Here is a 15,394-nt window from a genome sequence, read left to right on the forward strand (position 1 = left end):
TTAAAATGTGTGTGTTTGTTGTGTGTGTTTATTCACTGTAAACTAACTGTTGCATTTGTAGTATGTAAATATAATTGTAATGACATTTTTGCCTATTGTGCTAAATATACAGTATAAAAAGTTCATGAGGGTCTATATATATATATATATATATATATATATATATATATATATATATATGGTACTTTCTACCTCTACAACTTTTAGATTTTTTTTTATTATGATTATTATCAATATTGCAGAAAAATCACATACAATGATTCTCTTAATTATTTAAGATTATTTTTATTTATTTTAACACTGACAAACCCTGCACTATATATGTTCTGACATTTTTTTCCCACTATGTAGCAGCACTGGTGTTTCAGCCTGTATATAAATATCTGATATTGTCGATTATATAATTTTTTGTATGATTGTTGCTTTGTTTATTCTGCTCGCTGTATTGTCTGTGTTTATGGACAGTGTGTGTCCTTAATAAAATCAATAATTATATACCTTCATTATCACTGCATTTGGCTATCCTGGCCAGGTTCACTGTGGACCCAAAGCTTTTCCTAGAACCCGAAAGCAACACAGGAACACTCCTGGGAAGTGCCCATTGGACACACACAGACATTCTCACCTCTAGAAAAACTACAGTAAAAAATTCCCACATACTGGCTTGTTTGAGGCAGATAGGAGGAAACTCTAGAACCCTGAGGAAACCCACGTGGAAAAGGGGAACATGCAAATACTTTACGCAAAAGTCAACATGAACCTTGGAAAAAGTAACAGAGTCCTTGAAATTTCTCTCCACTTCTCTGCAAATGGCACACGAGAACTCATAAACGTGTGACGTCATACGACGGATGCTTAGACAAAATGTAATTCTGGATGTGATGTAATTAACAGTGCGGCTTGAAAAACGGACGTGACGATCAACGGATGCCGAGCAGCTAAAAACGCGTGCATGAGATTGGAAAGTTGAATATGGCGTGTCTATTAACCTGTTAACCACATTTATACATTCACACGTTCAAGAAAGCAGAGTTCAAATGTTCAGCCATGTTGAGCCAGGAGCAAGACTGGAAGGTTAAAGCACGGGTTATAATAGCGTAATGTCGCATTATAAACACAATCTCACTCTAATCATGTTTTTTTTTTTTAGAGCGACTGAAGTGCGCTCTTTTTTTTCCGTGCACTGGAGTGTAAGAAAGTGGAGGTGACATTCCGTGCACTTTATAAGTAAGCAGATGCTGCCTCGGTGCGTCTCGCGCTTTTCCAGCATCGCGTCAAGAGAGAACGAGAGAGAGAGAGAGAGAGAGTGTGTGTGTGTGTGTGTGTACCACCTCTGCCTCTTCGTGCAATCCTGCAGAAGTCGCGGAAAAGAGCTCGGTGCGCCTCTATCGCGCTGCTTCTCTCCGCCGCCAGCGAATGCACGCACTCGGCTCCTCGGTCCTTCTGTAGTCGCGCGGCATGTCAGCGCGGAGGACGGAGGCTCGGCTGCAGAGCTCAGGTTCCTCGACGCTTTGACGTTTGCTTGTTTTTTTTTGTTTGTTTGTTTGTTTTTTTGCTTGTTTGTTTCTCCCTTCTCGTTCTCAGCGAAACTCTTGGATACTCCTACATTTAGCTTCTAATATAATTTTTTTTGCAAACAATTTACACTATTTCTTTTGGTCTTTTTATTCTGAATTACCTACTTTTGTAAAGCGCACTTTAACGGAGTGTACAGGGTGTGGAGATGCATGTGTAGTTCATTTATTTTTTGCGGGTAAGTCATAAATTACTATATTATTTTCTATAAAAGACGCTGTTTGAGACTATTTTTTGTGTAAAAAAAAAAATAGAATAAATTCACCCTATTGCCAACATATTTTTTTAAACAATATTTGCAGTTTCTACTCCTTTCCCCATGACCACCTCGATTCACTTTTCTTATTTATTTGTTTATTTTCAGTCACATCTTTAGCGGATATATGTGAGTCCGAATGCAACTATTTTCCGCTATTGTATTTTTATCATTTTATTATTATTGTTATTATTATATAATGCACGTAGGCTACAAGATATGTTCGCTTTCCCCCAGTACTCGAGATCAACAGGTCTGATGGGGCTCATATGTATCCAGTCTGTTTCACACACACACACACACACACACACACACACACACACACACACACACACACACACACACACACACCTCTGAACCAGGACTTTAAGAGCAAATGTTTTTTCTAATAATTGATTTTTCAGTATAACTCTTATTACTGAATTATATTGTAAGCCACAGTAAGATGCAAAAACATCTCTGGTTGGTTTGGTTTTTCAATGCAGCTTTGGTACTCAATGCACTAGTTTGGTTTGACTGCTTATTGACATAATCCAGTTAATTTCTGGTCTCGATCCATTTAATGAAAAGTCTTATGTCATTGCATCTAATGGGTTCGTTAGGAAAGTTTCATCCTGATCCTGTTTTTCACTTACATTTGTTCAAAAGATAGACAATTCTGCTTTAATACTGAGTGTAGATTGTATCCACTAATGTTACACCTTATTGCTTTTCTTTGAAAAATCTGTTGCCTCTCTGCTTTTCTCTCTCATTCATTTTTTTATTGACATTTTCCTCATCATTTCACCATGCCTGTTCCTCCCCTCTGCGCTGCCTTTCCATTCTGCTCTTTTTTGTCTCATCATGCTCAACTCTTACCATACTCCCTCACTTCGGTCTTCTGTAATCTCACTCTTTCCCTTTCTCATCCTGCCTGCTCTCTTCCTACTCCCTCTTCAGAGCATTCTCCCCCTAATTCTGTGTAGTACTTATTTTCTGCCTGTTTTTTTGCTTATTCTAAATCAGTATAGACTCTGACTGACTCGTTCTGCTTTCACTCTCGTTTTATAGATGGTGTCTGATCTGAAGTCAAGCTGGTTGTGAAGGTGTTTGACCTATTCCCCTCACCCCCAGACGGAGTAACCATGGCTGCGGGCGTAGCGGCCTGGCTCCCTTTTGCCCGGGCAGCAGCCATTGGTTGGATGCCCGTGGCCAACTTGCCAATGCCAGTGGCTCCACCTGACATGAACAAACGCCAAGACGAGCTCATTATCCTGAACGTCAGTGGGAGACGTTATCAAACATGGCGCAACACTTTGGACCGCTATCCTGATACGCTGCTCGGCAGCTCAGAGAAAGAGTTCTTTTTCAATGAAGAGACTCGCGAGTACTTCTTTGACCGCGATCCGGACGTGTTCCGTAGCATCCTGAACTTTTACCGCACAGGCAAGTTGCATTACCCGCGCTATGAGTGTATATCAGCTTACGATGAAGAGCTGGCTTTCTTTGGGATCATTCCTGAGATCATCAGCGACTGCTGTTACGAAGAGTACAAGGACCGCAAACGTGAGAACGCAGAGCGCCTGATGGATGACCTTGAGGACAACAAGGACAGCAAATTGCCAAACATGACGTTTCGTGAGACCATGTGGCGGGCCTTTGAGAACCCGCATACCAGTACCATGGCCCTGGTGTTCTACTATGTAACAGGCTTCTTTATCGCTGTGTCTGTCATTACCAACGTGGTGGAGACTGTACCATGCGGTTCCATGCCCAACCAGCGGGACATACCTTGCGGAGAGCGCTACACCGTAGCATTTTTCTGCATGGACACGGCATGCGTCATGATCTTCACCGTGGAATATTTGATGCGGTTGTTCGCGGCACCGAGTCGCTATCGTTTCATGCGCTCGGTGATGAGCATCATTGATGTTGTGGCTATCCTGCCGTACTACATTGGCCTGGTCATGACCAACAACGAGGATGTGAGCGGCGCCTTCGTCACACTGCGAGTCTTCCGCGTTTTCCGCATCTTCAAGTTCTCTCGCCACTCCCAGGGCCTGCGTATCCTTGGCTACACGCTAAAGAGTTGCGCCTCTGAGCTTGGCTTCCTTCTCTTCTCCCTCACCATGGCCATCATCATCTTCGCCACCGTCATGTTCTATGCTGAAAAGGGCTCCGCCTCTAGCAAGTTCACCAGCATCCCGGCCTCCTTCTGGTACACCATTGTCACCATGACCACACTGGGGTAAGTTGATATACCACTTGTACAAGTTCTGTTTAAAGGAGACTTTATTCCCCAGACCACAGGAACCAAAAACTGAACATGTAACATTAGGTCTGGGAAAACTGGTCTTGGATTTCAGGTCTGTGAATGGTTGATCAATGAAGAGCCAATCTATAAAGACTGTTGAGGGCATGGATCTCTATTGTGGATGGGTCTTTCAGTCTTTTTTGTTTTTTCTAATCCACCAATTTAATGGATGACTTTCATATTAGTCTTTTTCAGGGTGTTGATGTCACTGGTCCTTTTGCATAAATGCAAGCTAAGTCCTCCTAAGATAAACATCAAATTCAGCCTTCGCTGTCTAGCACCTGTATTGAACCACAGCGTTCTTACAAAACTCTGAAATGCAGCAGTTGTGCAGCAGATGTGAGTTTGCAGATCACTTGTTGCCTTGGGGCTGGCTTTATTTATTGCCCGTCGTCTTCCAATTAATATTATTAGTCAAGGGAAACAAATCGGAGGCCATGTTTATGTTTATCTCTTACATTAAAACAAGCAGTAGGCCCAACTCAATAATTCTTTACAGCACAATATGTTCAGCTTTATAGTCAGTGCCTCTTATGTGGCCCAGCAAAACAAAGAAAGAAGGAGAGAGGGTGAATGTGTGTCTGCATGAGAGAGAGAGAGAGAGAGAGAGACTCCTAGATCCACTCAGTAGGATGATAGGTTTTATGAGAGAGTGCTGGATTAATTAAGATTATTGGTTTATGAGTGAATAATTGAGGTGTTAGGTTTTATGAGTGAGGATATGAGTCATGACAGATTATTGCCGAAGCTAAAACGTTGAAGCTGTAAAACACGTAACTGGGTCATCAGCTGTGTGTACATGTGTGTATGTGTGTGTGTGTGGGTGTGGGTGTGTTCGTGGGTGTTACATATGCAAAGATGCAGTTTGCCAGGTCACAGTCAAGAGATGAAACGCGTTTAAAGGAAAAGTCCACCCTTAAACACCATTAATGTTTATCTAGGAGTTTTTTTTGCTCTGTGCTGTAATTTTTTTGTGCTCTGTACAAATTAGCATTTGCGTATCACGCCGATGTACAATTCCGGCAACATTACGATGGTGCTTACTAAAACAACAATAATGTAAATGATCTCAAACATAAAGAATAACACTGATTTAGCTGTCTCCTTAAAGCAAAAGGCCAAGCACAAAAGCTCCTCATTTACCATTTTCACCAATTCTCAGTGTCTTATTAATGAGCAATCCAAAGTCGAGGCTCCCAATTCCAAAATGCGCTGCATATATACAGCAGTATGATCCAGTACTCAGTACTCAGTCACTATGACATATTTCCAGGTTTTTGCATCTTTGGGAGAATGCAGGCAGTACAGCGAGACAGCAGCAGTCATATTCTTGGGCAAATGTTTAAGCATTCAATCTGAACCACTTCTCTGGCATACAAAAAGGACCTTTGTGAGTAATTGTACATATGCAATAGGCATTATTTTTTTATCATAGATGATGAACTGGAAGTACATGAGCCATTGTGGTTATAATGCATATGTGCTTACAGCCTAATTAAAATTTGAAGAACTGGAGAAGAGAGAGGAATGAGATGAGAGGAAGTAAGAGAGCTGGACTGACTGAAGGAATAAAGCGCAGCGGCACTGGTTTTGTCAATAAAGATGACATAAGGGCTAAATCTCACCAACACCGCTATTAGCAGGAATTGTGATTAAAGGAATTAATAGAATTTAATTGCAAGGTAAATTATATTGCATGGGACTAAAGATTGCATCATAATTTTAACATGAACGATTTGTAAGGTGGGTTTTTTGCTGTAATAGTGTTATTGTCAAATTTTTTGCTGACTCGTATTCTGGTGTGTGTGTGTGTGTGTGTGTGTGTGTGTGTGTGTGTGAGTGTGTGTTGTGGAAGACGGCATTCTGTTCATCAATAAGGCATACTTTAATGCTGTTGTGAATAACAACGTGCTTCGCAGCATTTCCTGACAAATGTTGAACCATTAAGACATTTTCAAGCTGTTTGAGAAACTACAATAGAAGTGGGAAAAAGAGCTAAAAATGTCTGTTTGGACATAAACAGATTGTGTGTATTTAGAAGGTCAAAAATTTGCCAACTGGTGAAAGACAAGTGTGCACAGGAATTCCTGGATTCCTGCAGGTCATAAAGTCAGCCATTAAGACTTTACATAAATCCTGCATCAGCTTATCTGTGTATCTGCAGTCCTTGTTCACTATCAGTGTCCTCTCTCAGAACGACAGTCCTGAACAACAGAAATCATGGTGAAGTAATAAAGCAGACCATATTGCTGCCTACACATCGGCCTGATGCTTGATATCAGCTACCTTGATGATACGTATGAGCTCCGATTTAACGCAGGAGTGCAGTATAAAGCGTAAAAAACAGACGTAGTCACAAAGCTTGGATTTTTTTGTTGCAGAAGAAACCGATTTCTTTAATTATCTGTACTAGTAATTTACATTCAGGGCACACACTGTATTTTTCACAGTTGATCAATGCTCATCAAGAACAAGTAGTTAATGAACGTCAAGAGAGTGAGACTCTGTGATTTATTTATGTTAAATGCACCACTAACCTCATTTGTGTATTTCTACTGCTACTGCTACTCACAGCTCACAGATGCTGATATAAAAAGTAGATCATATTCACTGATATTACGGATTTGTATTTGCCATTCAGAATTTTTACTTACTCTACATTCATAGATCTGACTCTAAGTAAACATGTAAGTTGCATGCAAATTTAACAAAACCTATGCATTTTGTACAATTTGAGTTGCCATAACAACAGGAGTGGACACATACAGTAACCCAGGCCCTGCTGTGACCTTGGAGCTTTTTTTCACCCCCTTTCCAAAATCTAATCCATTCATCTGCTTGTAGTAGTGATCATTTTGTATAAATCCTACAAACGCCTGTTCTGCGCTAAAGAGATCTCATGTGGACAGAGGGACGGACTGTATTACTTTTCGACTGTAGCTGTAGATCTCAAGTCATTATAAATAATAGGTGAACTGTCCTGATTGAGTGTGTATGTGCGACAGAAAAAATGAACAAAAACATGCACTAAAAACAAAAACATGCACTAATGACCTAAATAAGAAACTTTTATACTGTATATAAAATTATTAGCGATAACCATGGAACGGTTGCTGGTGTGAGACGGGGTTATTTGAGTTTTTCGGAGACTGCAGAAACTGCTTTTCACACACAACAGCCTTTGACTGCAAAAAATTTAATATACTATTAAATATATACAATGTACTGGATATAGGGTATATTTAGATTGGATTGTGTGTGTGTGTGTGTGTGTGTGTGTGTGTGTGTGTGTGGGGTGGGGTGGGGGTGAGGCGGGGGTTGGGGGCTATTATGATTCTTTTTTCCACAGTTTGAAGTGTTTATCACTTTCCTCCTCTTAAGATTCTGTGCTTTCTCTCTGCGTCTTTCTTTGTTTTAAACACCGAGCGAGCCCTCATGTCAAGACAAAACACAGAGCCGTGTCTTCCAACAAGTGAGCACTATATTAAACACGCACTGGTGTAAACAATACAAAAAAAGAAAAAAAATGCGAGACAGTTCGAGTACAAGTTTGATACAGAGTTGGTATATTCGTGGTAACGCTGTTGTATTACAGTTAATTATTCATTGTAAAATAATCTATACAGGCAGCTGGAGGCTAAACGTAAGAGATTAAGCTCTCAACTGTGGATCTGTATACCTGTAAAAATGAGCATACGAGAACGTTTGATTTTAATCAGTGTTGGACAGAAACGAAGTAAATGTAATTTGTTACTGTACTAAATCTGCATTTTACTCAAGTATCTCCTTTTGAGAGAATTTCTGTTTAACTTCGCTACATTTCAAAGTCAAATATCTTACTTTTTACTCAACTACACATAACTGGTCATGCATGGCAAGCCACCAATCAGGGTGGAGCATATGATCTGTTTTAAATTTGTTTTGATTGCCACTTGGCAGTGGCGGATTTAGGCATGGGCGACATGGGCGTCAATTATTATATCATGTCACTGCCAATCAACCTGGTCGGGACTCGGAGTGTGCACTTACCGCTCAGAGAAGTTCCATCACTCATACACTCACAAAGGAGAAGCGGGGTTTGGGTGACCTCACCTCAGCCTTCGGGGTTTCCAGTGGAAGAACTGACAAGACCTGAAGTAACGTCACATCAGTAAGGTAAGCTGAATCCAAATTATAATTATGAATGACAAAAAAGGTCTAAACCCTCCGGAGCTCAATTCAGAAAAAAACAGGGTAGACGTATGGGGAAACCTGCAAAAGATAAAGGTGTGTATGCATCTCTATTATCTCTTCATAAAGATAGTAAAGGCTAATGCATTTAATGAAATAGGTTAATAACTGTTAACCACTTATGCTGTGTTGCCTGTGGTGCTTTTATTCACAGAGCAACATTTCTATTAGCTTGCATAACATTATTATTTATAGTATGCAGTTTATCATAGTATGCGCAGCTACAAAATTACAGCTTTACTAGTTTAGTTGGATTGTAGTTAAACAGCACTTATTGATTTGGTTCCCTTTAATTGAGTTGATGTGATAAAGGATTTTTGTGATTGTACTGATTAGGTCCTGAACTGAGGTAAGTAAGGGGGAATCTCCAGTGCAGCTTAAAATGCTCATTTATAAGACATATAAGAATATAGATGTTGTATGTATCTTGTGGCTGCAGTTAGCTGAATCTAATCAATTGGAAGACGTGTGTCATAGCGTGGCTCACCCAGGGGGCGTCATTCAAGCTACAACCGCCATTGCCGATTGGTGGTATCTACTTAACACAAACATATAGTTCTTGTTGAAAATAAAGTTTTGGGCTCATGACAATTTAATTAGATATCAATCAGTGTTTAACTCATTAATATCATTCTGTTAATAGATCGGTGTGCTGAGAGTAACATTAGAGTCTTTTTTTTTACATAAACCCAGTTGATTAAGAAAAGAGTCTTGTGACAAAAATGTTAATAGGAACATTATAGCCATAATAAATCATAGTACTTTGAATACTTAAGTTCATTTGAAGGCAAATACTTTTGAAGTTGTTTAAAGAGAGCATTTTTACTTTTACTGTAATGTTTTACCTACTGTATTTCTATTTTAGCTCAAGTACATGCTTTGTAACTTTGTCCACCACTGATTTTAATAGAAAAGGAATAAAACATTAGAGCATGCAGTTGTGGGAAAAAAATCCATGCCGGGTTGGATTGATATCACCTGATGTGACATCTCTATTCCTTTTTTTACTTATGCTATAGCAGCTGTCATACTACAGAGCAAACCAGAAAATATCCTAATAACATTTACTGACTGTTACAAAGCACTGACACTGGAGACTCCTTCTAAAACTGATAAATAAACATCTAAATGGTAAACAGAAATCATCACCATGTCAATGATTATATACATTTGTTTGCTATAAACAAAATTATGTTTTGTTGATCCATTTATTATTAGATTATATTAGCACGTCTACAATTTCAAGTCCGCTTGAATGAGCTGTTACTATAGAGATACTATAGAAACGACTGCACTTTAATATTAGCCTTGTTTATGTTACAGGCAGAATTACTGCATTGTAGAAAATTATTCAGCATCTTCTGATTTGACAGTTCAGGGCGGTGGGATAAATTGTTATAAAAACGGAAATAACACTGTTTCTGTTTTTTTCTGTTACAGTGAAACAGGCTCGGTATCTACCTTTATATAAAATCTCAGTTTGAATAAAACGATTTCGACGAATCATCAGAGGTGTAGAATTGAGAAATTTACTGTGAGAGTGTGTATTTAAATAAAGGCAGGGACAAAAAAGACTTTTGTCTGGAATTTCCTGTGTGTTCTCAACATACTCAGCATTTCATACCGCCCAAATTCCAAGTCTCCGGACTTTATACAATAATTGCGTCTCTTTCCCTTGTCACTCTGCCCTAACGGGATGCACACAAATACCCAGATTTTATTTTTATGCGTTTTGCTGTATGACCAGATGCATTATCAATTACTTACTTTATTTTATTCAGATTTTACTGCAATCATCTGGCAAAGTATAAAAGATATTAAATATTGATGGAAAAACCACTGTAATTATTATACAGTCTAATTTAATGCGATTAATAGGTCCTTGAAAGGGAGAAGGGTGATGATGATGATGTTAATGATGATGATGATAATAATTTAAAGTTAAATTTTGTATGTGGTGAAACTCTGGTTGTTGCTGGTGATCATAACATCAGCTTTTCTCAAGCACATAAAATTACATATGGAATCACCCCAAGGCGCACTCAGGCGATCTAGTGAGACGTTATAAGAAGGAACCAAGCAAGTGGGAAGCAGATACAAGTGCAGGAAAATTTTATTGAGAATTTGAAGTTATCGAGAATCAAAGAAACTAGCCAGAACACTAAACACTGTAAACATAAACAAAAATAAATAAATCCCAAAAGACCAAGAGTGAAGTGACCTATTAATACATACACATTCTAATATATACCATGAACATGAATCAGGTGCACAAACAAACATGCATCCTGTTTCACTTAGGTGCAGTGGCTTCTCCATAATCCTAATATTTACAATCTCATTTTTTTGTACAGTATAGAAGTATACATTGTAATATATTAATAATGTAATTATATTTATATTTGTAAAAAAATTGAGAACATCATTTTATATATATATATATATATATATATATATATATATATATATATATATATATATATATATTCTTTTTTATAAAAATATAATTTTTATATATATTAATACATTTTTCTTTCAGCTTCATGAAAATGTTATTTATGTACACAAAAGTAGTCTTGGCCCTTTGTTTTACTTTTACCCAAGCCTGAACCCTGGAATCCCCCTTTAATCCAATCAACCATTTTTTAAATCCATTAAAAAAATTCTTTTTTTTTTTTTTTTTTAGCTTTCTTTGTGTTATTAATTCTGTAAGCACCTTGGTTGTAAGCACTGCTGTGTGGAATGAAATCATAAAGGATTTTTGATGTAGCTGGTTCAGAGAGTGTTTGTGTGTGTGTGTGTGTGTGTGTGTGTGTGTGTGTGTGTGTGTGTGTGTGAGAGAGAGAGAGAGAGGTGTTTTTTTTCCCATTGGTAATGAGATGGGGCTGACCTTTAGGCAGAGCTGCACATCCCAACTGACCTTTAAGAAAAACACAGATCTTTCCTCTGAGCTTCAGCAATCCAACAAATACTAGAGAGACGCAGATACAATAGCCCTTTATCCTCCTCTCTCTTTCATATGATGGCATAGGGCACTTTGCTTTATTTCTTTATTTTCATCAGAACCTGACTGTGGGATTATAGGTTTGAGAACAACAATTTCATGTGTAAATGCAGCTCTGTTAGTGTTAGCCATAAGGACTCTGGGCAAAGAAGGGAAAAAAACTGGTAGAAAGGTTTCCCACAGGAATAATACAGCCTAAATACAATAATGTCAGCAGGTGTGTGTGTGCGTGTGTATATGTGCATGCATGTGTGTTGGACCGATTTGATCAGTCTTAGTTGTTGAGGTAAAGGTTCAATAGCAATTTAACCTCTGACACAAGACATGAGATAAGAAGACACACAAGTGGGTTGACAACCAAGCCACAAATTCACAAACCTATTCACTCTCTGCTGCTGGAGGTTCAGCCTCCAGCCAATACTCATCCAATTGTCCAGAAATAGAAAGACAATAAATGCTTTATGATTGCTAGCATTGATGTTAGGTGGGTAAACTATTATTTATAAGGGGGGGAGTTGGGGATAGTATTTTTCACTAATAGGTGTCAACAATTTTAAATCACTCTCATATGTACTATTTCATGGAGCACTCAATTTTAATACAGCATAGAGCTGAATGTGTTTCTGACTCAAGGGTTGAGGTGAACGAATCATTTAGTGCTTGTAATAATTAATAAAGATATAAAGATATGGTTACATGTAATCAGCCTGCTTTACAAAGTGGTACAATATCTATTTGAGTTGCTTTTGATACCTTTATTTTATCTAAAGATTGATGCATCTAATTTATACCTCTTAAGTACTATGAACAACATGACAATTAAAATTATAGCTGTAAAATTGCACCAGGCAGAGGCGTAGCCAGAAGAGAGTCTGGTTTTAAATGCTAATTAATCATGCCTACCTCCAAAATGCATGAGCTTGTCACACATCAGTTTAACTGTGCAAATCATGCAGTGCTTGTATTTAATATCTTTCCTCATCCCCTGTTGTTTTAGAACAGCCAATAAGCCAGTTAATTTGGCGTCATTATCAAGCCAGATCAGTGCATTGGCGAAGTCTCAGAGCCAACATTTCCTATTCTAACAAAAATCTCATTTTTTTTCGGTGTGTTTTAAATTATTTTCCACAATCTATTCTCTTCGTTCTGCAGACAAAGTTAAATCGAATTGCTTAGAAATGTCTTATTCTGAGCTCCAACTTTGAATGCGTTTGAAATTTCAGTCAGTCTCTCAAAACTGTAGCGGAATAGGATTGGAATTTATTTTTTTTTCTTCCCAACCCATCAGGTTTGTTTGTATAGCTGATGTTCCTACTAAAAATTCCATCTTAGTCTGGCCACCTGCTAAAACACAGACAGAGCAGGTCAAATGTTGTCTTTATCATCATCCATGAATCAATTCCTTTATCATTCCATACTATCCGACCCATTACCACTTATCCTTCACAGTGTCACAAAGCCTGAAGCCGATTCCAGGGAACTCAGAGCACAACCTGGACAAGGTACCAATCTTACACAGGGCACAATCTTACACACATACACACTCACATTCCGAACCATTGACCTAGAGGAAACCCTCAAATCAGAAAGAACATGCAAACTTTGTGCACATAATAAAAGGCAGAGGCGCAATGCAAACCTGCTAATGACTAAGCCACTGCGTCCTCCCACCTGGCTCTGTCTACGATGTAGCATTACTTGCATCAATTAAAACTCCGCTTCTGAGTCACAGGTTCTTAATTGCTGGCACTTACCAGCTGGCAGAGGTGGGCTACCAGCTTGACCTGTGCATTGACAGCTGGTAGATGGTCAGACGAAGCAGGATTTATAACAGGGTTGATTCTTGGTGCTTTTTATTTAAACATAAACATTCAAAAAATGAGACCATGTACTATATACAAGAGAAATGAGCTGTACCGTTAAGAATAACCCATTGAGCATGGTTGTATTTTTATACTGCATGTTATATACACTATTATATAGTTTTGCAGGCTTTACCTAACCTGATTTAACAGTGCTGAACTCGCCATCTGGCAGTCTGTGAATTTGTTTTTTGGTCTTCTGGCTGTTGATGATTTTTTTTAAGTAAATCTGGATACTTTTCATCAGTGACACAACATGTATTTAATTCAAAATGATTTTCTTCACATTCTAAATGCATAGACTTAAAATGCAGGGCCTGTTGCTAAATCCTAGAGTGAGGGGGTGGACTGTGTTAAAGAATGTAAGAATTGTACACTAGGAAAATTGCGCACTAAACATACGAGTAAAACTGTAATGCCATATGTATCTATATTTGCATGTGTGAATGCACATTAAGTTAGTAAGATTTGCTTGTCTTTTTTTCTTTTACAGAGGACACAATCTCTGTCCCTTCCTGTGGCTATCCTTTTGGCTGTTAGTGAGCATGTGATTTCTGTACTTTTGACATTCATGTTACCTTTCCTTCCCTTCCCCCTAATACTGCTGGCGTGTATGCGCTTTTCCAGGGTGCAGTCGTGAACACTATCCCCTCTGCTTTTCACACTCCTTTCATCTGTCTTGTCATAACATGTTCTACTCATATTCCACTAAACTCTGATACACACACACATTCAAATGCAGCATGTATGGATTCAAAAATACACAGAACAGGACTTCAAGGATGGAGATCTAAAGGAGATGCCAAATGACATTTGATATCAGAGTATTTTTTTTTTTCAAATATACATCAGCACAAGACCTATACTTTAATAATGGAGAAATGTTTACATTTTTCTTATATCCATCTATCGCTTCTAAAACAGTGCCACTGCAAATGATCATCAATGGCACATCCTTGGTAGGGGACAATGCGAATGAGTGGGAAGTGGGAAAGTGGGTAGGCATTGATGGCAGGATATGGGGCATGACTGGGAGGATGTGAAGTGGTGGCACATGAAGAGTATGGCATGACATGGAACTGGGCAGGATGTGGAATGGGAGGATGTGGAGGAAGGGAGTGGTGGATTATGGAGTGCAGGTGTAGAATGAGGCTGAGATGATGTGGAGGTTACGAACAGCAGTGTGTGGAATAGTACTGAAAGACTGTGGGATTTTGGAGGATATATAATGAGGGATGAATATAAAATGTGGAATTTAAAAAGGGGAGTATAAATTACTGGATGTTAGGACAGTGTGGGATAGGGAGGATGCGTAGGAAACGTTAGGTGAAGTATTTAACGAGCTGTGTGGAATAAGAACATTTGGACTGTACAAGTGTGGGCAGATTTTGAAGGGCAAGTTATAGAATCAGGTAGAGAATATATAGAGGTGTTGTGGTGCGTTATGAAGGGCAGGGTATGTGGTGTTACTGGGAAGATGTAGAGTTATATGCGAGATATACAGGGCAGGGTGTGTTAGGGGCTGGGTGTAGTGGTATAATATGAAAAACAGGGAGTGAGAAGTTACAGAGGTGTCAGGTGGTAGTTTAGGCAGGATGTGGGGTATAATTGGGATGAAGTGAGCTATGAAATTCAGTGTGTTGGATGGCATGGAATTGGGAGGATGCGGCAATTAAAGTTCTGATAGACTGGGTGAGGGTTGTGGGGTGGATTGGGAGGATATGGAGTATGGTGTACAGGGTGATGGATGGATCTGGGATGATGTTAAGTGTTGGGACATGGAGGATAAAGTACTGGGGGGGAGGGAGTTGAGAATATAGAGTGTATAAAATTGTCGTTCTGTGTTTCCTCTCCAGCTCTGTCTGCATCATAACAACAAAACACCAATACATTCTCACTCTTGAATGTGCCTTCGTATATCCTGATATTCTCCAAGTGTCTTTTGTATTTCTCCTCCTATGGCTGATCCTGGATTTCATTTTATTTATTTAAATTGTTTTGTTCTGTGTCAGTGTTTTTATGTAGGCCATGCTTGAACAGCTTAAAAGCATATTTTCGGCAGGTTGATCAGAGTACCTGCTCCCTCAGGGTGTTAAATCTGCAAGAGACTGAGACACACACATGTGCATGCACACACATACACACAAACACAAGATAAAAAGCCATAACCATCA

At 38.9% G+C, this 15,394-nt stretch overlaps 1 protein-coding gene across 3 annotated transcripts in view; it reads left to right on the forward strand.

Moving 5' to 3' along the window:
* The first annotated feature begins 941 nt into the window (after positions 1 to 941).
* Positions 942 to 15,394, forward strand: part of kcnd3 (potassium voltage-gated channel, Shal-related subfamily, member 3) — a 140,526-nt gene continuing 126,073 nt past the window's right edge. The window contains exons 1-2 of one of the 3 annotated variants that reach the window (XM_046871504.1): positions 942 to 1,074; positions 2,882 to 4,058. In XM_046871504.1, the coding sequence (XP_046727460.1) occupies positions 2,956 to 4,058 (1,103 nt within the window). In that variant the 5' untranslated portion in view covers positions 942 to 1,074; positions 2,882 to 2,955. Of the gene's footprint in view, positions 1,075 to 1,204; positions 1,754 to 2,881; positions 4,059 to 15,394 lie in introns of those variants that run through there. The other 2 variants (XM_046871502.1, XM_046871503.1) reach the window with 2 other exon arrangements.

Source organism: Silurus meridionalis, chromosome 17 (assembly GCF_014805685.1).
Source record: "Silurus meridionalis isolate SWU-2019-XX chromosome 17, ASM1480568v1, whole genome shotgun sequence".
NCBI classification, from domain to species: domain Eukaryota; kingdom Metazoa; phylum Chordata; class Actinopteri; order Siluriformes; family Siluridae; genus Silurus; species Silurus meridionalis.